The sequence below is a fragment of the Myotis davidii genome, unplaced genomic scaffold (assembly GCF_000327345.1).
Source record: "Myotis davidii unplaced genomic scaffold, ASM32734v1 scaffold134, whole genome shotgun sequence".
NCBI lineage: Eukaryota > Metazoa > Chordata > Mammalia > Chiroptera > Vespertilionidae > Myotis > Myotis davidii.
The window spans coordinates 1954247-1980374 of record NW_006288853.1 but is presented as its reverse complement, the minus strand read 5'-3'; the positions used below and the strand labels follow the sequence as shown (position 1 = coordinate 1980374).

Below are 26128 nucleotides of genomic sequence, written 5' to 3'. Positions count from 1 at the left end.
GTCCCAGGTTCGATTCCGGTGAAGGGCATGTACCTTGGTTGCGGGCACATCCCCAGTAGGAGGTGTGCAGGAGGCTCGATGTCGATGTTTCTCTCTCATCGATGTTTCTAACTTCCTATCTCTCTCCCTTCCTCTCTGTGAAAAATCAATAAAATATATTTAAAAAAAAAAAGAAAAAAGAAATGATATGGAAAGATTTATCTATTTTTCTCCATGCTTCCAGTATTATTATGATTTAACTATCTCTGGGAAAAGTAAGTCTGAGAGGTGAACTTTATAATTATTTTTCTCATTTAAAAACATTCTCTATTAAAGAACCACCTTCTTTGCTGTCTTTTAGTTAAAAGTTTATCTCTAAGACTTTCCCTTAAGAAACAACTTTCCAACCACCCTGTAATGTTTCATCTTACTCTAAAGATGGGGAAAATAACTACAATTATGGATCAATCTGTAATCTGACTTCAGAGTTCAACAAACCATAACACCAGAAACAGCAACTTAAAAGACATGTCACTTAACCATATATTACTTTAAATCAGAGCTTTTCAACATGGGTATTATTGACATTCTGGGTTACATATAATTCTTTGGAGTATGGGCTATCCTATGCAATGTAGAATGTTTAGCAACATCCTTGGCCTCTATCACCTACCTAGATGCTAGTAAGCACTCACCCAGCTGTGACAAGTAGAAATGTCTTCAGACACTGCTAAATATCCTCTGGGGATAAATTCACCACCTGATTAGAAACACTGTTTAACAGTATATCTCATTTCCTACTTTTCCACTCAACAGCTAATCAACTCTTTTTTTGTTGTTGTCATTTTTTAGTCCTATTTTATTTGTTTTGTTTTAGCTTTTAGGTTACAAAAATGTCTATTAATAAATATATTGCATTTCTTTATTTTCAAGCTGAAATGGTTTGTTTTTTTAAATATATTTTATTGATTTTTTACAGGGAGGAAGGGAGAGAGATAGAGAGTTAGAAACATCAATGAGAGAGAAACATCGATCAGCTGCCTCCTGCACATCTCCCACTGGGGATGTGCTCGCAACCCAGGTACATGCCCTTGACCGGAATCGAACCTGGGACCTTTCAGTCCGGAGGCTGACGCTCTATCCACTGAGCCAAGCCGGTTTCGGCTGTTTTTTTTTTTTTTTTTTTTTTTTACTAGTTAAGGTATTACAAATGTGTCCCAGCTAATCAACTCTTATGTATCCACTCAATTCTGAAGGAAGTACACAGACTAATAAAAATATTATTTTTAATTAAACAAGGTTTAACTTAAGACATCATAGTGACATCTACTGGCTTGGTACTAAACTGTACACTTGATATATACTGTAAAAAAACCTCAAAATTATAATATGGGTGCTCTTCGTAAAAAGTCAAACAATTCACTGAAAGCAGTAACATTAACATCAGAACTGTTAATTCTATGTAAAGCCTTCCACGGATAATATCAACTGTCAATTGCTTCTTAGTTTTTTATGTACTCTCTGTTGGATAAATTGAATTTTTAATGAATGTTTTCAGAGAGAGATATTAGAGGAATATCTTTTTATGACAAGTAAAAAAGTCTGGGTCAAAAACTTGCAAAACTTAAGCAGCATGCTATTTTATGATTTATACTAAAATTTTAAAATACTAAAACTTTAAAAAATTCTATAAATAAAATTACCGCTTTTTTCTAGGTTGTTTTTTCTCTCTCTCTCTTCTCTCTTTTTTCCCCTAGGAATTTTAATAAAAGACATTTGGTAATTAAATTCTACTGTCAATTAAACTGATGAAGTTTATTGGTGTTAAAACTATAACAAAGTTGATCCTAAAACATTTTGCAATGCAAAATTATTTCACTCAAGGAGTGTTTAATAATTTGAATGCCAGGAATTACAAGCAATTTTCAAAAGCAGACTCTCACATTCATAAAACTTTATACATCGTTTGTACTAACAGATATTTATACTACTAAAATCAAACATGCATCACTTCCAAACATTCTTGTATCATGATTTTTTATATTACATTATTTAACACCATTCCTTCGTCACTACATGTATTATCATACACTTGCACCATTTTCCTTGGATTTCTGATCTTTATCTTCACTCTTCACATTATCCTATATAAAATAACAGACAAGGAAAAAGTATATTTTATTAGAGTCTGTTAGATGTAACTATAACAAATAATAAACATTAGTAAACAGAGATACTCCATTTTAATATCTATGGAAAATTGACCCTGTGGGGCAACTATGTCCAAATCTTTAAACTCTATGCAGAATGGCTTCTAGTATTTGAGAAAGCCATCTGAGCCCTGAGAAATGAGAAGTCCTAAGGAATAACAGTAGTGAATTCCTTGCACTATAGCTTTTTCTTCTTGTTCTGAAAGAGAAAAAAAGATTGTAGATATCTATTATTGAAGTTAGTTTACAATGGCATTGAATTACTGGATTTTTTCCCTAGTAACAAAAGAGTACTAGTAAATTAATTTTGAGAGTGCCAAAGAGCTTCTCAACTCTGCCCAAAAGTAAATGGGTTTTAAAAAGAGTGGCTTTATCTTCCTCAAATTCAAATTCACTGAGGAATACAAATAACATTTGCTATAGGAAATAAACCATGTTGACATCCTGAGTAGGTTCTAGAAAAATCTGATATTTAGGGAATTGCTTTTGAACAATCTGATGAAGGGCAGAACGCTACCATTATTTGCTCCTAGAAAAACCACCAAGAAATAGTGTGAAATAGATTAAAAAACTGGAATAAATTATGAGAACATTGAAAGTACAAACTACTAACCTTGTTGAGAACAGTGTGGATTTCATCCATTACTGTGGATAAGTTTCTGATTGTCTTATTCAGTTGGTTTTCAAATTGCAAATTCATATTTTCTGAAATCTTTAAGTTATCTTGTAATTGACTAAGGTCCTTTTTAACTTCTCTGAGTTCACCAGAGAGGCTTTTGTTGGAATTCTCCAAATGTAATATGGTTTTTTCATCTTCATCTATTAAAAAATGCATATGCAATTCCTTAAAATAGCCCACAAATGTCAATTTCAAAAATTACAAAGCAAACTGCAATACTAACTTAAGTTTTATATAAGTATTACTTCTAAAATCCAGGTTCCATTTTTTTTTTTTAAAGATCAGATGTTTTTCTTTTTTTTTTTTAAATATATTTTATTGATTTTTTTACAGAGAGGAGGGGAGAGGGATAGAGAGTTAGAGACACCGATGAGAAACATCGATCAGCTGCCTCCTGCACACCCCGCACTGGGGACGTGTCCACAACCAAGGTACATGCCCTTGACCAGAATCGAACCTGGGACCCTTGAGTCTGCAGGCGGATGCTCTATCCACTGAGCCAAACTGGTTAGGCCTCCATTGTTTTATTTATTTTTTAAATATATTTTATACAGAGGAAGGGAGATGAAGAGGGGTAGAGAGCTAGAAATATCGATGAGAAACATCGATTCAGCTGCTTCCTGCACACTCCCTACTGGGGATGTGCCCGCAACCAAGGTACATGCCCTTGACTGGAATTGAATCTGGGACCCTTCAGTCGGCAGGCCGATGCTGTATCCACTGAGCAAAACTGGTCAGGGCCAGGTTCCATTTTTAGATGATTGCATAGATTAGACAAAGTAGCAGAAACTAGTCAAAAATAGGAGGATGAAACCCTAGCCCATTTGGCTCAGTGGACAGAGCATCGGCCTTCGGACTGAAGGGCTCTGGGTTCGATTCCTGTCAAGGGCACGTACCTTGGTTGCAGGCTTCCAGCCCTGGTCGGGGCATGTACAGGAGACAACCAATTGATGTGTCTTTCTCACATCAATGTTTCTCTCTGTCTCTCCTCCTCCCTTCCACTTTCTAAAAATCAATGGAAAAATATCCTTGGGTTGCCCTAGTTGGTTTGGCTCAGGGGATATAGCATTGGCCTGTGGACTGAAGGGTGCAGGGTTGGATTCTGGTCAAGGGCACATGCCCAGGTTGCAGGCTCGATCCCTAGTAGGGGGCGTGCAGGAGGCATCCAATCAATGATTCTCTCTCATCATTGATGTTTCTATTGCTCTCTCTCCCTCTCCCTTCCTCTCTGATACCAATAAAAATGTATTTTTAAAAAATCAGATCTTTAAAAAAAAAAGGATGAAAAGGATGCAACAGAACAATAAAAAAAACTCGAGAATATGCCTGGTCAGTATGGCTCAATGGTTGAGCATCAACCTATGAACCAGGAGGTCAAGGTTCAATTCCCGGTCAGGGTACATGCCCGGGTTACAGGCTTGATCCTCAAAGTGGTACATGCAGGAGAGAGCCAATGATGACTCTCTCTCATCATTGATGTTTCTATCTCTCTCTCCTTTCCTCTTTAAAATCAATAAAAAAATATTTTTAAGAAACAGCAAAAAACTAACAAAAACCTGAGCATACACATGAAGATCTAAAATTAAGTCTCATACAGCTAAGCAATTTCTTACATTTAATCAAAATGATCAAAAGTAAAGTTAAATTATGTGGCCTAGACTAAAATATATGATATATAATATGTAAAGGTATGTATGTATCTACACAAATATAGGGTCTCCCCAAAATATATACACACACTCTGAAAAATTATAAAGGCAGTATTTATTAAACTACCTTTCATGTTCAAAGTTGAGCTACGAGCTGTTTAAGTGTGTATACATTTTTGGGGGACACCCCGTATATAGCCCAATAGGGTGTTAGAAGTACTGACACATCCAATTCTGTTCTTACCTGTTTTTTCTTCTAGTAACTGTAGCTTCTGCTCTACTTCAGCTCTTACTTTTTCACTCTTTTCCAATTTTTGCAACAGGCTTCCTACATCTACCATTGCACCATTGTAAACAATAAGGCCAACATTTTCTTCCACATCCTTTGATTCCTGCTTTACTGTTGGTGTTGGAAGTAATAACCTGTTTCCTATAATATAAAAGGTACCATATTTTACTTTTTCTTTAACTAATAATACAATTATACAGTGGCACAATTTTAAAATAATACTCGCAAACCTAGCATATCTTCTTGCAGTGCTTCACACTCCTCGTGGTTTTCTTCATCTTTTGAGGTATCTGTTAATTTCCGATAAAAGCAAGATTCACGGAGTACTACTTTATTAAGAAGCTTCTTTACCTGTTATATAAGTAAAAAAGTTACAAAGATGAAAATAATTGTTTTACTCCCCTTGAACAAAAACTGTGTTTTCTCAGGTACTCACTCCCAATGAGAGCACTTAATCTTTGAACAATCTTCCATAAAAACTTAAAATCCCAATTATAATTTGAAAAACCTTTTTTACACTATTATTATTTTGTTTAATCCTCACCTGAAGATATTTTTCCATTGATTTTTAGACAGAGTGGAAGACAGGGGGAGAGACAGAGAGAGAGAAAAACATCAATGTGAAAGAGACAGATTGATTGGTTGCCTCCTGCACACACCCCGACCAAAGCTGAGGATCGAGCCTGCAACCAAGGTATACATGTCCTTGACCAGAATCAAACCCAGGACCCTTTAGTCCACAGGGCTGATGCTCTATCCACTAAGCCAAACCAGCTAGGGCTGAAAAATTTTTGTTAAAAACAAAAGTGTAATGCTGAAAGAAAAACTAACATAAATTATATGTACAAAGACAGTTATTATAGTACTAGTACTAGAGGCCCAGTGCATGTGCATGTATTTGTGCACCAATGAGGTCCCTTGGCATGGCCTGCGGGGATTGGGCCGAAACCGGCTCTATGACACCCCCCAAGGAGTCCTGGACTGCGAGAGGGTGGTTCTCAGGTGATGCACCCTGGAATTGGGCTCCCTGCTCTGATTTTGGGTGTGTCACCCGAGAACCACAGCTGGCAAGCCACCACAGCTCAGCAGCTCCTGCGTTAAGCGTCTGCCTCCTGGTGGTCAGTGCGCATCATAGCTACCGGTTGGCCGGTCGAACAGTTGGCCGGTCGAACAGTTGGCTGGTTGCTTAGGCTTTTATGTATAGACTAGAGGCCCAGTGCATGGATTTGTGCACATTGAAAGTAAATTAATTAGAAGGTGGCAGGTGGGGTGGGATTGGGCAAAACAGGCTGGACACTCCCTGGAGCCAACCTCTCACGGTCCCTCCCCAGCCGGCGACATCTGGGGCCGTGCCAGGGCTCAAAGGGAGTCTGCAGAGTGAGCGGGGTCCCTCCAGTAGGTGGGGTCCCTTGGCCTGGCCTGCAGGGATCAGGCCAAAACCAGCAGCCCAATATCCCTTGAGGGTCCAAGAGTGCAAGAGGGTACTCTGCAAAGTTGCTGTTCCTCAGCAGCTCCTGCATTGAGCATCTGCCTCTGGTGGTCAGTGCACGTCATTCCTACCAGCCAGTCAGCCGGTCGCTTAGGCTTTTATATATATAGATAGAATGTACAAGGATGTTTATTATACATAGCTTGCAATTCTTTGTTTGAAAATTTTTAAAAATTCATTATAGTTTGAAATATTACGTGTCTCCTTTTCCCCCCAATGACCTCTCCCCGGCTGTTCCCACCCCCTAGCACATACCCTCACTCACCTACTGTCTGTGTCCATGGGTTCTGCTTATATGCATGCATACAAGTCCTTTGGTTGATCTCTTACCCACCCCCTCCTTCCCTCTTGGTTTGCAATTCTAAAAAATTAAAAGCCAGCCAGCAACTGTGACTAGTTAAAGGCAATTATGCACATCTATATCATGTAATGTTAAACAGTCATAAAAAGAATAAAGTGGGTCTCTAGTTTCATGGTAGAATGCCCATGATAGATTGTTAAATGGAAAAAAAGTTGTCTATCAATATGTATCAAATGATTTCATACATATTGGATGGGAATTAGGAGAGGGGACATTGAACTTTTTAAAAACATATTTTTATTGATTTCAGAGAGGAAGGGAGAGGGAGAGAGAGAAACATCAAGGACGAGAGAAAATTATTGATCGGCTGCCTCCTGCACATCCCCTACTAGGGATCAAGCCTGCAACCCAGGTATGTGCCCTTGACTGGAATCAAACCCGGTACCTTTCAGTCTGCAGGCTGACGCCCTATCCACTGAGCCAAACCGGCTAGGGTGACATTTAACTTTTTTATACATTTCATAACTGCTTGACTGTACTACTATATTTAATACATATATATTGCTTTTATACTTAAAAGATCTAAGAGATAAAAAAAAATTACTTAAAAATGCTCATTTTAAATATTCACAAGATTACCTGAGCCCGAGAAAGATGTAGTCCAAGAGTATAAAGTATTTCTTCCAAATCCTTTTCAAGAAGGTAACCACAATGACTTTGATCAAAATAAACAAATGCCATTAACAGATCCCTGTTAACTGTGATCATCTGAGTCTTTTCTTTTTCCTAAAGTGAATATAGAAGACATAGCATATAATTTTTACCCCTGAAAAGTGAGAAATTGAGACTATGTCCATATAATAATAAAAAATGGAAAACACCTTTACCTCATCTTAGCTCAAATAAATTGATATCTGGTTTATGTGTATGGGAGAAAGGAATAAGATATACTGGTTATCTGACATAACCACAAATATAAAAATAGCAGAATTTTGCTCTGAGTGGTAATATATAGATATACAAGGACCAATAAACTTCATTAACTATGTTATCCTACAGGGGGAGCTCCGCTCAGCCACAAGCCGGGCTGATGGCTGTGAGCGCAGTGGTGTGGCGATGGCAGGAGCCTCTCCCGCCTCCTCCGTAGCCTTAGCCGCAGTCAGGCATCCCCTGAGGGCTCCCAGGTTGCCAGAGGGATGTCTGAATGCCAGTTTAGGCCCGATCCCCCGGGAAGCGAGCCTAAACTGGCAGGTGGACATCCCCCGAAGGGTCCTGGACTGTGAGAGGGCTGAGGGGACCCTCCCCGCCCAGTGCACAAATTTTCGTGCATCAGGCCTCTAGCGTTTAATAAGAAGCCTGGATTATGTAAGAAATGGAATTATCACGTTATAAAGAACACAGTAAACAATAAATACCTTATCTTTAGAGGGTCTCTCCTTGCAATACCTGTTGATATCTCTTTTGTCATCTCGTTTGTTTATTTCTTCCTCATCCCGATCTGTAAAATAAATACAAGAGTAGCAACAAACTCAATACAGATTTCAACTACAACAGAGACAAAAAATACTTTTCTATTACTAATCAGTTTTCAAATGCACATTAGCAAATGGGATGTATTATAGAATTATACCCCTGAAACCTATATCTTATTAACCAATGTCACTCCAATAAATTAAAAAAAGAAAAAGAAAGACATTTTAGCAAAGAAACACATAAATAAAAATAGTTTGGATTTTGTAAGAAACAACTAAAAATAAAAGAATCTTATAAACTGAGTAGTGCAAAGAAAAGACTGGCTTTATTTAATCAGATAAAAGAAACTAATTCTATAAATATCTGGATGGCACAATTTTAAAAAACCTAAATGTTATACGCAAAACTGAAAATAACAAATTTAAACAAAACACAGAGCCAAGTATATTTTCTAAAAGCTAAAAGGAGTAATACTTTCAACAATAAGTAATTTAAATTAAAAAAAATAAAAGCTAAAAGGAGCCCGGCTTGTGTGGCACAGTGGTTGAATACTGACCTATGACCTATGAGGTCACAGGTCGATTCCTGGTCAGGGCACATGCCATGCCTGGTTGCAGGCTTGATCCCCAGTGTGGGGCATGCAGGAGGCAGCCTCTCATCACTGATGTTTCTATCTCTCTCTTCGTCCCTCCCTCTCTCTTCCTCTCTGAAATCAATAAAAATCTATTTTTTAAAAAGTAAAATTGTATACTTAAAATGAGTGAGTTTTGTGGTATATATTGGCAAGCTCAAACTGTTATTTAAAAACCTAGAAAATTGACAGTGGAGCTTTACAGGTACTTTATGGCTGGCATCTATGACTGGTTAAGTAATCTATTGTAAAGTATTTTGAATATCATTCCTATCGGTAAAAGTTTGATTTAAAACTTGGGCGATATCTTTCAACCTGGCTGCAGCCATCAGGTAAGCCAAGAAGGGCACTTACAAGTACATCCAGGAAGAAGCAGTCTGATATAACGCGCTTTCTTCTCAGGGTGCACTGCTGGCGGTACTGCCAGCTCTCTGCTCTCCACCTGGCCTCATAAAGCTGGGATACAAGGCCACGCAAGGTCATGTCATATATCAGATTCATGAGCACAGTGGTGGCCACAAACGCTCAAGTCCTAACGGTGCAACCTAGGGCAAGACTGTCCATCATATCATGGTGGTAACCAGCTAAAACTTGCTGGAAGCCTTCAGTCTGCTTCTAAGGAAGAAGCTGGGTGGCACTGTGGGGCCCTGAGAGTCTTGAATTCTAACTGGTTTGGTGAAATTCAATGCACAGATTCGTTGAGGTTACCCTCGTTGATCCATTCCATAAAGCTATCAGACATCCTGACACCTAATGGGTCACCAAGCTGTCCGCAAGCACCACTATTGGTGGTTCTTGTTGTGCAGCTTGGAGAAGGTGCAATACTCTCCAGCTCCACTGTTACCACTAATACATGTTTGCAAAATTTTTACCTAATAAACAATTAGGTAAAAAAAAACAGCAAAAAAAAACTTGGATGTATAATAGTCTTCATAATATTTGAAAAATGCAAAAATCAGCCCTAGCCAGTTTGGCTCAGTGGATAGAGCGTCAGCCTGTAGACTGAAGGGTCCCAGGTTTGATTCTGGTCAAGGGCACATGCCTGGGTTGTGGGCTCGGTCCCCAGTAGGGGGTGTGCAGGAGGCAGCTGATTGATGATTCTCTCTGATCACTGATGTTTCTCTCTCTCTCTCTCCTTCTCCATTCCTCTTTGAAATCAATAAAAAAATATATATATAAAAGAAAAATGCAAAAATCAGTTTTCTTTTTTAAAATATATTTAAGTCTCTCACCTAAAAATAAAATTACTTAATATAAAGATTTTTTCATTAAAGAATAGTTTGTATTCTAAAAAATATTAAAATTATAGATTTCAAAGATAAGGTTACTAAACAACAAATATATTTTTTATACTAAGAAGAAATGAATTTTTATTGTTGACAGTATCACAATGTCTCCCATTGTCCCACATGTTGGCCTGCCTCCATTCAGCCCCTATCCCACTCCACACCTTCACTGCACTATTGTTTGTATCTATGGGCTACATATAAGTATATTTTCTTTTTAAAATATAATATATTTTTATTGATTTCAGAGAGGAAGGGAGAGATAGAATCATCAATGATGAGAGAGAATTACTGATCTGAGAATCACTGATCGGCTGCCTCCTGCCTGCCCGCTTCTGGGGATCTAGCCCGCAACCTGAGCATGTGCCCTTGACTGAAATCGAACCTGGGACCCTTTATTTTTTTTATTTTTTATTTATTTTTTGAACCTGGGACCCTTTAGTCCACAGGCCGATACTCTATCCATTGAACCAAACCATCCAGGGCTGTATATACGTTCTTTAGAAATAAATTTGAATCATACCATCTTCTTCATCCTCAGCTTCTTCTGCTTCCATTGGATCATATTCATCTTGATTATCTTCTTCAGTTTCATCATCATCTTTAGAATCATCTTTTCTTTTATCTTCTTTCTGTAATTTAAAATACCTTAAAATGAATAAGCAAAACATCTTGCCAAATATCAACTTAGAACAAAATAATTAAATCCACTAAACTTACTTGAGGTAGAATCACATTATATATTTATTACAATAATACACTTTAAGAATTAACTGCCATTCACAATATATGTAAATCTTATCATGCTGTCTGGCTTAAACAAAAAGAATAAACTATAAAACTACTTACAGATGTTTATATAGGCTTAAGTCAAAGACTTAAATTTTGAATACACTAACACAGTTTGTTTTGCCTTTATGTTTCACTATTCTGATGGAAACTCATCATTATTTGTTATATTCTAGAGATTAATTGGAAAACTTCTAAATTAGGTTTGGTGGTCAGAGAAATTATTACAGACCTTCTTTTCATCTCTATCTTCTTTCTTATCCTTATCATCCCCCAATTTTCTTAGTTTGGGTTTTGGCTCATCAATTTCATCATCTCTTTCTTCTTTTTTATCTTTTCTCTCATCTCTTTTGCTTTTCTTTTCCTTTTCTTTTTTGTCCTCTTTCTCAGGAAGAGATAATAATGATTTGTATATTCTAACACCAAAATCTCTTTGAAGCATTTCATTGAAAAGTTCTGCAAATAATGAAACCTATAAAAAGATACCAACAGTAATCCAGACAACTTTAATAGAAATACTGAAAAAAATCCAGTACAGTCAGTAATTTGTCAAATAACTTACAATATCTAACAATTAATGTACACTAAAAACAGTTATAATAATTGATGTCAATGATGTTGAGAAGCCTCAAAATCCTCAAAAATTCTTCTGAAGATATAAATACTGTTTAGTATCCTTTTGGTCAAATATTATTTTTAAAAAACAAATGTATGCTATAGAAAATCAGGAGTAGAAAAAAAAGAATCTCTACTACCTTATACAATTAATCTTCATGATAAATGTACTTTATTCATTTACCCGTTTTTTTGTTTTGTTTTTTTAATGAAATGCCTACTGTGTACCAGGAACTGTTCCAGGCACTGAGGATATAGTGTTTAGAAAGTAGATAAGCATGGCCAGTGTGGCTCAGTGGTTGAGTATCAATCCATGAACCAAGAGGTCACCAGTTCAATTCCCAGTCAAGGCACATGCCCAGGTTTTGAGCTCAATCTCCAGTATTGGTTTACAGGGGGCAGCCACTGGATGATGTTTCTCTCTCATTCATATTTCTATCTATCTATCCCTCTCCCTTCCTCTCTGTATAAAAATCAATAAAAACATTTTATTTTATTTTTTAAAATATATTTTATTGATTTTTTTACAGAGAGGAAGAGAGAGGGATAGAAAGTTAGAAATTAGAAACATCGATGAGAGAGAAACATCTATCAGCTGCCTCCTGCACAGTCCCTACTGGGGATGTGCCTGCAACCAAGGTACATGCCCTTGACCGGAATCGAACCTGGGACCTTTCAGTCTGCAGGCCGACGCTCTATCCACCAAGCCAAACCAGCCAGGGAAACATTTTATTTTTTAAGAAAGCAGATAAAAATCCCAACTCACATGAGCTAACAACACAGTAAGAGAAAGTGCAGAATAATCAAATCAACATCAAATTATAAGAAACAAGCAAGATAAAAGCAGAGAGTAACAAGACTATAATCAGAGAAGGCCTCTCTGATCAGCGGACATTCTAAAAAAAAGTGACTTGAAGGTGATAGGGGAATGCCATATATAGACACTAGAAGAGCATTTCAGGTAGGGGAAACCAATTCAAAATTCTGAGTAGGAAGCATGCATTATTATTTGAGAACAAATGGGTAATGAACTTTAGCATCCTCAGGAACCTAAAATTATATTCTAAATTTCTTATGTAAATATATCTAAAGTTAATTGCTTTCAACAAATTAACTTGAAATGCTAAATATGTAATCTTTGGCAATATATTCAGTATATTCGGTAAAACAGTTTAATCTATTTTCCTGATCATAAAGAATAATACAATGTATTAAAATTGTAACTGATCTTATATTTAAATCATGCTCAGTCATTATACATTTTTAATAAAAATAACTCTATTATTAGTAAAATGACCATTAAAGATGTTTAAAATTCTACTTTCTCTTAACCATTAAACAAAAATCTCCCTTTGGGTAAGTAAATAGCAAGAGGCATATCTTTTCCTTAAAGTTTTCTATTACATAGAGATAAAAAGCAGTATTAAAATGTGCTAGATTAGTACAGAACAGTAACTAGAAGAGCAGAATTAATTCTGCATATCTTTTCATCTACAAGCATTGAAAGACATACATCTATCATTCATATTAAATCAGCTAAATATTTATAATTTTAATGATATATGGTTTTTCTTAGTTATAGAATAATTTCTTTTAAATTAATATATCAAAATGCCGAAACCGGTTTGGCTCAGTGGATAGAGCGTCGGCCTGCGGACTGAAAGGTCACAGGTTCGATTCCGGTCAAGGGCATGTACCTGGGTTCCGGGCACATCCCCAGTGGGGGATGTGCAGGAGGCGGCTGATCGATCTCCCTCATCGATGTTTCTGACTCTCTATCTCTCTCCCTTCCTCTCTGTAAAAAATCAATAAGATATATAAAAAAAAATATATCAAAATGACTACTTCATTCTAATAATAGGTGAAAAGGAAACTAACCAGGGGGATATGTGAGGTGGGGAGGAAAAAGAAAGGACCATTTTGTTAGCAAAGGGCTGTTTCACAAATCACTTTGTTTCCACCAGAGTAGCATTAATTTGGGAGCCTCTTACAGCATTAGATATACAGTACACACTTTATTTACTTTTGCACCATAAATTTTATTCCCGACGCAGGACAGATTCCTTCCATTCCCCCAAATGAATCACATGCTGCCCAGGAAATCTAGGAGATTCTCCCACCATCTCTGGGGAAGGAGTAAGAAAGGCATGTGCTGGGGACCAGGAACACTGCAGTTCCCCAGACAACTTATCTTCCCCTTCTCACTGAGGATAGCTGCTACCCACTAAATAGTCTTCTCACCTACTCATCCCTTTTTTAAAAAAAGCACCTTCACTACTGAAAAACAATAAACATCTTAAGTATGAAGGAGGGGTCCTGGGCTGGGACACCAGGTCAAGGATCACCAATGGAAGAGGAAAGGGGGGTAGAGAAGGAGTCATCACTGTTTCTGCTGCAGGGTCTCCTTCCTCGCTACATTCTGTAGTAACTGCATGTCCACCTCATGTGCGGGCAATTGCACATAGCGGACCACTGAGCCTCGGATGAAGCAGTTCTGCACCGATAATATGTGAGGGTACTTCTCAGGGTCTGTGACACTGATGTCGGTTAGTTTGATGTTGAGATACTGATCCACAGAATGGAGGATCTCACAGATGCTCAGGTCATTTTTGAGTTCCACGACCACATCCTTGCCCACAAGGGACTTGAAAAATAGAAGAGGAGGGCTGTGGGCCAGACCTGGAAAGCGAGGGCCTGATGCCGTGGGCCAGAGGCCAGGTAGGAGCCAGAGCATGGGACAGCGTGGGGCGGGGTGTGGCGTGGCAGGGAGCACCTCGGGGAGCTTACAGTGCAGAAGGGGGCTACAGTACACACTTTATAAGCAGTAGGTAATATCAAATATTTTTCCCTTTATTTCTTGAATGACTACTACATGGCGAATACTACTATGAGTTAAATTTATGGCAACTGGTGACAAAAATATCAGGTAGATAACATTTAAGGATATTAGCTTACTGGAATTATTAATGTATCAAAAATTATAAACATTTAAATATCTGTAACATTTTATATTAAGACCAATATGCATGCATTTCATGTTTTCTAACTACCTCAGTAATCTATATGTGTTTGCAAATGTCTCTAGTCTAAGCATTTTACTTCATTTTCATCTAACCATTTGGTGGACAATCACTTCTTGGGTCAAATAAGTATGACTGATTTTTCCAATACAATATATAAACTAAAACAAGGTGAGATATGTCAGTAAGACACAATAATTGAACATGATTATTATTTTTACAGGCTATTAAAAATTTATTATTTTCAGATACTTTATACTGTTTTATTCAAAGAATAAAACTATCATTTGCTTAGGGATAAACATCTTCAATTGTTCTAAAAAATGATAAGCTGTATGTTGTAAAGCTGCTCTAAAATAATGGTACAAAGAAATAGATTCATGTTAAAAAGATGAACCTCAATTAGTGTATCTTACACCTCAATCAATCACAAATTAAATTTTCAATGCCATTAATTAGTATTACAATTCTAGAGTAAGTAATAAAGCATTGACTCATTTCCAAGAGAGGCAATTAGATATTATGTATCACATACCTCTGATATCCTGAGGAAACTTATCGCTACCTTATGAAGTAGTCTCAGGAAAAAAAGAAATTGAACCTGACTTAAGATCACCAATTTTCAGGAAGTACAAAGGCCAGAACAAACATTTAAAATATGCCATAGGAATGCAATCAGCAAAAGTGGGTCTGTGAAAAATCACCTGGTTTTATTTCTCCCCCAAAATAACAAATTGCAAGAAAAAAACCAAAAAACAGAATAAAAAAGGACCTTGAAATTTAAGATATATTACCCAAATTGTGTGGCTCTCATTTGGATACCAATTCAAACTTAAATTAGTACCTCAAATGAATGTTCCTTTTTATCTTCTAATCTGTAGTCCAAAAGTACGCTCAGAGACATGATGCTACAATGAATCTTGCCACTTTTTGCAGCCCAATTTGGATGTACAATAATGGCTGGTTCATCAGGCAAAATATATCTTCTTTCCCGACGCTGGCGTTCCATTTCCTCTTGACGTTTTCTTTCTTCTTCCTAAGTATTTGAAATTTGAAGTAAAGGTTAAATTTCCGTGTACAATATGTACATACAGTTGACCCTTGAACAATATGATATGAATTGCATAGGTCCACTCATTTGTTAATTTTTTCCAGCACCTATATGTTTTTATTCCTGGCTGGGAGTCTGAGGATGTGGAGGGCCAACTGTATGCACTGATCTAAGACATTTTGTTTAGAAGACTTGAGTACTCATGGATTTTGGTATCCACAGTGGTTCCTGGAACTAATCCCCAAAATATATAAAGGGCAGCAAGCTTTTAGGGAGTCAAAAGTTGTATAAAGATTTTTTAAAATCGATTTTGAGAGAGGAAGGGAGGGAGAGAAGGAAGGGGAGAGAGGGAAAAAGGGAGAGAAAAAACATCTATTTGCTGTTCCATTTATTCATGTATTCATTGGCTGCTTCTTTTAAGTGCCTTGATGGGAGAATGAACCCACAACCTTGGCTACTAGGATAACCCTCTAACCAACTGAGCTACAGCCAGGCCTCTGAACACAGGTTTTTGACTGAGCAGGAGTTGGTGCCCCTAGACCCAACATTGTTCAAGAGTCAACTGTAGCCAAAACCGGTTTGGCTGCCGAAACCGGTTTGGCTCAGTGGATAGAGAGTCGGCGTGCGGACTGAAGGGTCCCAGGTTCGATCCCGGTCAAGGGCATGTACCTTGGTTGCTGGCACATCCCCAGTGGGAAATGTGCAGGAGGCAGCTGATCGATGTTTCTAACTCTCTATCTCTCTCCATTCCTCTCTGGAAAAAAATCAAAAAAAAAAAAAAAAAAAAAAAAAAAGTCAACTGTAATCAAATGTATACCATGTAAAGAAAAAATTCCCTGACTACTTCTGATGATTACTCCAACCCTAAGGGCTGAGAATGGAGAAAAATTCAAATTTACTAAGTCTTAGCTGTTTTTATGGCTCTTTCTTTGTATTTCCCAGCCTAAGAAATTACCTGGGAATAAGGGGGGGGGGGAATATCTATGTTAATGTTACATACAGTAAATCAGGGGATTTTGGGGAAATACTGGTGGTAGCACGGCTTCTGGATCTTCCTGAATCCGCACAATTAAAAAGAGATAGAGCCCTAGCTGGGTTGCCCAGTGGATAGAGTGTTGGCCCCTGGACTGAAGAGCTGCAGGCTCGATCCCTGGCCCAGGTGGGGAGGCATGCGGTATGGGAAGCAACCAATCAATGTGTGTCTCTCACATCAATGTTCCTCTCTCTGTGTCTCTCCCCCTCCCTTCCACTCTCTCTAAAAATCAATGGAAAAAAATCCTCGAATAAGGATTGACAACAACAACAAAAAAGAGATACCAAATAATCTAGATACCAAAATCAAAATCCATGCACATTCATAACAAAACAAGGTAACAAAGTATCTCCATTAATCCCAATGTACAAGAGGGTGAAAAAAAAAGCCCCAAGAACCAGATCTGTTCCTGGTGTCCGTGTATGGGGAAGGCAGAAGGAAGTAATGGAGTTGTCCTGAAGGATCTAAGGACAGGAAAATACGAAATACTCCAAAGGGAAAGAAAAAACAATAGTCAACAGGCACTCAACTGGAAACCGAAGTAGGTCAATTAAGAACAGCAGCTCAAATTAGGCAAAGTTCTACTTCCAATAGTGAGTTAAGATTTGAAAGGGTCTAGAACATTCTAGCCCTATAAACCTACAAAGCTGATTTATCAGGGCACTCTTCCAGCACAGGGCCTCACACTGAGGAAAAACTTGTGGGAGTAGAATCAATACTGAGCCGGAGAGGGACAATAGAGACCTGGGAAGAGAAGGTCCGGTGTGGCTCAGTTAGTGGGGCCTTGTCCTGTGCACCAAAAGGTTGTTGGTTTGATTCCCAGTTTGGGCACATGCACAGTTTCAGGCTCCATCCTAGGTAAGGGGCAGCAGGAGACAGCCGACTGATGTTTCATTTGAACATTGATGGTTATGTCTCTCTCTCTCCCTCCTTCCATCCCTACCCTACTCTTCCTCTCTGTAAATCAATTTTAAAAATCTTAAAAAAAAGAAAAGAAAAACTGACAGGGCAATAGAGAAATCTCAGAAAGGAAGCCATCATATTGCTTGACAGAATAAGAAAACAACGGAACATAGAGCTCTGCGGTTAGAAAAGCTATCTGAAGCAACCTCCTTCTATTCAAATTTTAAGCAAACTAAATTCACGTAAATAAGTGTAATGGGCCAAAACCGGTTTGGCTCAGTGGATAGAGCGTCGGCCTGCGGACTGAAAGGTCTCGGTTTGATTCCGGTCAAGGGCATGTACCTGGGTTGTGGGCACATCCCCAGTAGGAGATGTGCAGGAGGCAGCTGATCGATGTTTCTCTCTCATCGATGTTTCTGTCTATCTCTCTCCTTTCCTCTCTGTAAAAAGTCAATAAAATATATTAAAAAAAAAGTAAGTGCAACGGAAGGTCAATTCCATACAAAGTTACTATTTTTTTTTAAAGGAGCAGAATTAGATCCCTACAGGCAATGAAAGTAGGTCAAAAAGATATTAAGAAACTATTAGCAAGGCATGAAAGAACAAGAATTTTAAAAATAAAAAATAAGGTGCTAGCATTAAAGAAACAATTAGAAAAAAAAGTTTCAGAAATTTAAGAACAAAACCAGAAGAAACATAAAAGCAAATAAATTCAAGAAATAATGCCTTAAGATAACAGAAAAAGTAACTTACTTTTTCACAGCAGTATTATTCACAATAGCTGAGAGATGAAAACAATCCCCAATACCCATAAACAGATGAATAATAAACAAAATGTGGTATACTAGTATATACAGACCATGCAACATTATTCAGCCTTAAAAAAGAAATGGGGGCGAAGGGGCGGGGGGAAGAAATGAAGTTCTGATACATGCTACAACATTGAAAACATTATGCTGAGAAAAGTCAGACACGAAAGGACATCTACTAAACAATTCCACTTATATGAAGTATCTAATACAGGCAAATTCATAGTAATAGAAAGCCCAATAGAGGTTCTAAGGCAGCAGTTCTCAACCTGTGGGTCGCGACCCCCTTGGGGGTCGAACGACCCTTTCACAGGGGTGGTCTAACCATCGGAAAACACATCTATAATTACATATTGTTTTTGTGATTAATCACTATGCTTTAATTATGTTCAATTTGTAACAATGAAAATACATCCTACATATCAGATATTTACATTACGATTCGTAACAGTAGCAAAATTACAGTTATGAAGTAGCAACGAAAATAATTTTATGGTTGGGGGTCACCACAACATGAGGAACTGTATTAAAGGGTTGCGGCATTAGGAAGGTTGAGAACCACTGTTCTAAGGGATTGGGGGAGAGAGGTTGGAGAGTTAATATTGTTTGGGATAATGATTAAGTTTCTGGAAATGTAGTGGTGACGGTTGCACTTAATGCCACTGAACTATCCACTAAAAAAATGGTATAAGATAATTTTTATTTATGTATATTTTATCACACACAAAAAAGTTTGTTTAAGAGAAATTTTCCTGGAAAGTCAGAAATTACATATTAAAAGAGCACACCATGTCCTAGCTGGTTTGGCTCAGTGGATAGAGCAGTGGCCTATGGAATGAAGGGTCCCAGGTTCGATTCTGGTCAAGGGCACATGCCCGGGGTTGCAGGCTCAATCCCCAGGAGAGGACATGCAGGAGGCAGCCAATCGGTGACTCCCTCTAATCGTTGATGTTTCTATCTCTCTCCCTCTGCCTTCCTCTCTGAAATCAATAAAAACATAGTATTTTTTTAAAAAGAGCACACCATGCATCTGAATAGATTAACCCAGAATGACCAATATCTAACTGTATTTCTAATTAAATGAAAAACTTGTACATCTAGGAAAAATAGCAAGCTTTTTTTTTTAATTTTATTTTTTATTACAAAGGGTATTACATATGTGTCCATTTTTTCCCCCCGCCCTAGACAGTCCCCTAGCCTCCCCTATTCCCCAGTGTCTTATGTCCATTGGTTATGCTTATATGCATGCATACAAGTCCTTTGGTTGATCTCTTCCCCCCCTACCTCCCGCCCCCGTATCATTGCTTTTTGAAAGCAAAACTTTCTCAAAAAGCATATCAAGGAAAATAAATGTGAGCCAAAGATTTTATATTCAGACATAGCTAGTTTGGCTCAGTGGACCTGAAGGGTCCCAGGTTTGATTCCAGTCAAGGGCACATGCCTGGGTTGTGGGCTCGGTCCCCCAGTAGGGGGTTGTGCAGGAGGCAGCCAATCGATGACTCTCTCATCATTGATGTTTCCTCTCTCTCCTCTCCCTTCCTCTCTGAAATCAATAAAGATATATTTTTTAAAATTATTTTTAATTAAAAATAATTAATATTCAGCAAAACTGATTTTCAAGCAGAAAGGGTATAGTCTAACTGTTATCAACATACAAGGACTTAAATAATAGTACCATGAGCTCTGAGGAATCTAAGAGATGAACTTCAGAGACCATGATAAATGGACTCGTGGTGAGCATCAGATATTTACTTGAAGAACCAAGATTAAATTAGTATTAAAAGACAGTATGGTATGTAATGCTGCATGCTAGAGCAATGTATTTTTAGCATAACATAAAAACAATAAGAAAATAGGGCAGAAAATGCAAAAATATTTTCAAACTAACTTTGGCAAGAATATTGACGGTGGTACAATTAGTATTGTGTGTCTGAACATATTCCCATCCACTGGCAAAAAAAAGGGACAATGTGAGCTTCAATAAGAATAAGAATTCTCTGGTGTGCATTATGCTAAGAGAAATAAGCCAATCAGAGAAAGATAAATATCACATGATCTTACTCATTTGTGGAATATAATGAACAACACAAACTGATGAACAAAAATAGAGACAGAGAAGCATCAAACAGATCGTCAAACCTCAGACGGAAGGTGAGGGTGGTGGGGGGGAGGTAAGAGATCAACCAAAGGACATGTATTCATGCATATAAACATAACCAATGGACACAGACATTAGGGGGGTGAGGGCATGTGCTGGGGGGTGGGAATGGCCGGGGAGAGGCCAATGGGGGGGAAAGGAGACATATTAATACTTCAATCCATAAAGAGTAAAAAAAATAAGTTGAATAAAAACAAAAATAGAGACAGAGAAGCATCAAACAGATCGTCAAACCTCAGACGGAAGGTGAGGGTGGTGGGGGGGAGGTAAGAGATCAACCAAAGGACATGTATTCATGCATATAAACATAACCAATGGACACAGACAGGGGGGTGAGGGCATGTGCTGGGGGGGGGGAATGGCCGGGGAGAGGCCAATGGGGGGGAAAGGAGACATATTAATACTTCAATCCATAAAGAGTAAAAAAAATAAGTACTCTCAACAATAAAGATTAAAAAAATAAGAAATATAGACTTGAAACCCATTCAAATATGATTAAATTCATAAATTCGTAATTATATTAAAAACAAACACACACATAACCATCTGAAGATGACAGGGAACCTAATTCATTATCTTGAAAACTGGATAAAAAGACTCAAAACACCGATTCTGCCTTCTACACAGGCCCTTTGTAAACCCAGATTTCGCATCCCTATATTTAACAGTGAATCAAAATATTTGGGGGAGGAGTAGAGTGAAAAAAAATCCCAGACTTCTAAAACGCAACACTGAAAATTTCCATATGCCAAGACTATGCTGAATTCACTCAAATGAAGTGATATATAGGCATACCCTACTGCAAATACAGGTTGTATGCAAATACTGTCATTTTATATAAGAGACTTGAGCATCCTCAGATTTTGGTGTCCATGGGGGTCATGGAACCAATCCTCCGGGGATACTGAAAGAAGACTGTATTTGAATTAAAAAACTATACCACCGGGAAACCAAATAGATAAGATGAATACGTGAAAATAAAAAAAACCCACAATTATATCACCATTTTCACCTGAAATCTTCCTGTCTTGAACAGTTCAATTCTAAAGCAATTCCATCAGGCAAAGTACAAGTCTACAAAAGGAACGGAGGCAGGCAGGCCAGGAGAGCTACAATGACCAGGGCAGATGAGCTACTCAGTAACCGACAATAAAACCCAAATGGAGCCAAGAATGCATCCAAACAGTGAAACAACATAGGGTAGGAAGTCAGACCAAAATGGAGAAAGGTAACAAGTATATTTTAAGTGATTTAGTATATACCTCTTTGTCATCTTCAGATTTCCTATCATCCTCCTCTTCATCTTCTTTTTCAGATTTCTCTAATTCCTTTTGTTCTTCTTTTTGCTCTTCTACTTTAAGTTGCTTTGTCAATCGGGCTATTAACTGGGATTTTAACCCTTTGGAGCTAAGGGTTCGACTTTCTAATTCTTTTCGAAGATCATTTACCTAAATGTACAAAGTATAAAAATACAGGAAAAGAAAACAGGATATTAAAATAGAGAATAAATTGTGCGATTATCACTAGTCTGATTTTTTAAAACTTTAGTGAAAGGGATACTTATACAGCTCATAAAAGGTTTGTAAAAATGCAAACTGATTAGAACATTTTTGAAAAATAACGTACAACATACATTAAGATGCTTAAAAATAGTTAATGTCTCTGACCCAGCAATTCTAATTTCTGGGAATTCACTCTAAAGAAATAACCTAGACACATAAAAAGAACCAACTTTATACATTCCTTTTCAGAGTCTCTTCCTCCAAAAGAGTCAAGGATCTAAATATCCAATAAAAGGGTAATACTTAAGAAAAAACAGTACATCAGCTAGATAAAACAGCATAAATTTAAAATTAATTACATGGGAAACACTAATATTAATTGAAAAGGATGAGCCGAATAAAAATAAAAGAGTAAGAACTCTCAACAATAAAGATTAAAAAAATAAGAAATACAGACTTGAAACCCATTCAAATACGATTAAATTCATAAATTCATAATTATATTAAAAACAAACAAACACATAACCATCTGAAGATGACAGGGAACCTAATTCATTATCTTGAAAACTGGATAAAAAGACTCAAACACCCATTCTGCCTTCTACACAGGCCCTTTGTAAACCCAGAGCGTCGGCTTGCGGACTGAAAGGTCCCAGGTTCGATTCTGGTCAAGGGCATGTACCTGGGTTGTGGGCACATCCCCAGTAGGAGATGTGCAGGAGGCAGCTGATCGATGTTTCTCACTCTCTATCTCTCTTCCTTCCTCTCTGTAAAAAGTCAATAAAATATATTTTAAAAAAAGAAAAAGGTTGAGATAGCAACTTTTTATATAACATGATTAGAAGCAACCAATCAATCACAAGCTGATACCCAGAAAAAAAGAATGGCAAAAATACAACAAAATTTTAAGAGTGGTTATATTTGAATGATAGGCTCACATAATTTTTTTCTTCTATTTTTCATGTATGCATCAATTTTTAAAACAAGCATGCATTACATTTATAATGAAAATAAATGTAAGTTTTAAAATAAGAAACTTAAGCCCAGCCAATGTGGCTCACTGGTTGAATGTCAACCTATGAACCAGGAGGTCATGGTTCGATTATGGGTCAGGGCACATGCCCAGGTTGTGGGCTCAATCCCCAGTGTGAGGCATGTAGGAGGCAGCCGATCAATGATTCTCTCTCATAATATATATATACTAGAGGCCCGGTGCACAAAAATTTGTGCACTCGAGGAGGTCCCTCAGCCCAGCCTGTGCACTCTCGCAGTCTGGGACCCCTCGGGGGATGTCCACTTGCTGGCTTAGGCCCGCTCCCCAGGGGACAGGGCCTAAGCTGGCAGTCAGACATCCCTCTGGCAGCCCAGGAGCCCTCGGGGGATGTCCACTTGCCAATGGGGAGCAGGCCTAAGCTGCAGTCAGACATCCTTAGCACTGTTGAGGAGGCAGGAGAGGCACCGGCCATCACCGCTGTGCTGGCAGCCATCAGCCTGGCTTGTGGCTGAGCAGAGCTCCCCCTGTGGGAATGCACTGACTACCAGGGGGCAGCTCTTGCATTGAGCATCTGCCCCATAGTGATCAGTGTGTGTCATAGTGACAGGTCATTCCCATTCTGCTGTTAGGGTCAATTTGCATATTACCCTTTTATTATATAGATAGAGGTCTGGTGCATGGGTGGGGGCTGGCTGGTTTGCCCTGAAGGCTGTCCTGGATCAGGGTGGGGGTCCCCACTGGGATGCCTGGCCAGCCTGGGTGAGGGGCTGATGGCTGTTTGCAGGCTGGTCAAGCCCCCAGTGGAGACCCTCACAATAATTAAAACTTTGTAGCCTTGAACGGAGCTCAGGACCGGCAGGGCAGACGGGAAGTTTGGCTTCCTCCATTGCAGGGGGCAACCCAAACCTCCTGCTCACTCCAGCTCTGTGGCCGCTGGCATCTTAGTTGGGTTAATTTGCATACTCACTCCTGATTGGCTTTGTGGGCATGGCTGGTGGGTGTATCAGAGGTATGGTCAATTTGTATGTTTCTCTTTTATTAGATGGATTTTTAAAATGTATATATATATATATATATATACATACTTTTAAAGAAACTTAATAGCAAAGCCATTGGTTTAACAAAAAGTCCTAGGATTCAGGCTTAATCTATTTGCCTTTATTTTCTGTACCTATAGGACTCTATGTGAAGCCTGATGCTGATGACAACTTGAAGTAGTGCAAGAATAACAAACATTCTTATGAATGTTACTGGTAACTAGATTTGATTGCTGGCGCCAGTTGGGGCGCATGTGGGAGGCACCAATCAATGTCTCTCTCTCCCCCCCTCCCTTCCACTCTCTAAATCAGTGGAAAGATATCTTCAGGGAAGCATTAACAACAACAACAAAAAGCAATGTGGGTTAAAAAGCTAGTTTCATGACAAAGAAGAAACACTTTTTTAATTTTTGCTGAGAAGAGAATTAATCAGTTTTTATGTGTTAAATAACAAACTGCAAAAGCAACTACCTCTTTCAAAGTTACCTTCATTGTCTTTGGGTCAAGTTTAGACCAATGGGTAGGAGTAGAAATTTCTTTAGCTTCACCATCATCCTTCTCTTCTTCATCCTGATATATAAAGTTAAGAACCTAATTATTATTCTGAAACCTTAAAATAAAGGTAATTTACTTTTAAAAGTCTGTTGCTGATCTGTGCAAGGTCACAAATGTTTCAGATTGTCTTCTCCTAAAGTTATTTAGGCAAATCCACGTACATACATTCTACCACTTTTAATTGATCACAAAGACACTCATCAGCCAATCAAAGCCAGATCTGTGAAACACAAAAGGGTGATAAATTACAACACAAAGGATATCAAGGATGCACAAACACTGCCGGTCTCCACTAACCACACAGTGTGTGATCTTGCCCCAATTTTCAAACCACCCAAAGTCAAGGTTGATTTAGCCAGACCTTTCAAATGTACCAAAGATGATGCCACATAGCCTGAAATTTCAAATCTCTCAGACTTGTGGTTGTCCAATTTCAAATATCCATGATTAGAACTGATGACCGTGAAAGAGAAAATTTTTTAAATTTTAGAAAATGGCAAAATGTTTAAAATGGCTTAATACTGAATCTTGTTCAACAACTGGTCCCAGATTCCAGCAATTAGACCTATGATAAAAACAAAATTCTGTGCAATTTAAGCACAACTTATTTCCTTTGAGGTCTCAGAACTCTTAAAGTTAGCATAACAGACAGATTTTTTAAAGAGGAAAGAACATACAACTATACTGCTGAAAGCTGGATTACCAGTCGCTGTTACCAGTAATGTTCCTCCATGTGTGTTTGTTATGTAGTGTGTGGTGTGCTTTGTGCCTGTGTTCCTGTGCCTGTGAGAAGCGGAAATAGAAAAAGGGATTAGCGTTCAGTGCCTGTTCTCCATCAGCCTCCTTGCGTTCACCCTGAAGCTTCTCCACCAGCTGCTGCTTGTATCCTCGGGAGAGGGTTTCCCACTCTGAGCGGGTGGGAAGGCAATGCCAAACATCCGGGAAAAATAAAACCACTGTCTCCACATGAGCTGGAACTGTACGCCCCTTGTGGGTCTCCTCAGGGCGATGGTAGCGAATCTCTGCAAAACGGTACCTGTTGCAAGGGAAGAAGCATGTTGGAAAAAAATTCTAAAATACATTTTAAAGACCCTAGTTCACTTGTAGCACATCAAGTAAAGAAATTTTGCTGCAAGAACTTGCGGTTGGTCTAAAGAAAAAAAAAATTATAGAAGCCATAGTTCCTCTTTTGGTACATTTGTACAATATTTATAGTTAAAAGAATATATTCCCCAACGCATTTTCATGTTTGATGACAGAGCTACGCATATTTTAGGGAATACCTGAAGAAGCTGGATAGCTGTTCAGATTTCATGTGCTAAAAAAAAAAATTCTCAATTAAGTCACAGGAAATATACTAAAATACACAGGACAAATAAGCCTCAAGAGAAAATATGGCTGAACAAAAATAATCAGCAACTACATCATCTTATAACAAAAGAATTATAATGAAATGAAGTTCTCTCTTGACGATCTTCTCCAGCTATGCATGAAATGAAAAATATTTTCAACATACAATGAAACTTCCGAAGTACAGCATAACAAAGCATTTAAAATTTCAGTTTATTTTGATTAGTTCTTAAATCTCCCTCCCCCCCAACATTTTTGGCACCAAATAAACTTTTGCTACAAATGGGGATTTTTCCTTTGAGGTTACCTGCATGATCAAGGTTGCT

General features: G+C 38.1%; 1 protein-coding gene and 1 pseudogene across 2 annotated transcripts in view; both read right to left on the bottom strand.

Moving 5' to 3' along the window:
- Positions 1–1770: 1770 nt before the first annotated feature.
- CCAR1 (cell division cycle and apoptosis regulator 1) overlaps positions 1771–26128 on the bottom strand; it is a 58900-nt gene continuing 34542 nt past the window's right edge. For both annotated transcript variants that reach the window (XM_006760913.2, XM_015562124.1), the window contains 12 exons: positions 25278–25488; positions 24384–24467; positions 21627–21812; positions 15255–15446; positions 11008–11247; positions 10510–10618; positions 8012–8094; positions 7236–7382; positions 5037–5157; positions 4762–4947; positions 2803–3008; positions 1771–2123 (listed from right to left, as the gene is read on the bottom strand). In XM_006760913.2, coding sequence (XP_006760976.1) covers positions 2064–2123; positions 2803–3008; positions 4762–4947; positions 5037–5157; positions 7236–7382; positions 8012–8094; positions 10510–10618; positions 11008–11247; positions 15255–15446; positions 21627–21812; positions 24384–24467; positions 25278–25488 — 1825 coding nt within the window. In that variant the 3' untranslated portion in view covers positions 1771–2063. The remainder of the gene's footprint in view (positions 2124–2802; positions 3009–4761; positions 4948–5036; positions 5158–7235; positions 7383–8011; positions 8095–10509; positions 10619–11007; positions 11248–15254; positions 15447–21626; positions 21813–24383; positions 24468–25277; positions 25489–26128) is intronic.
- Positions 13243–14685, bottom strand: LOC102762157 (annotated as a pseudogene).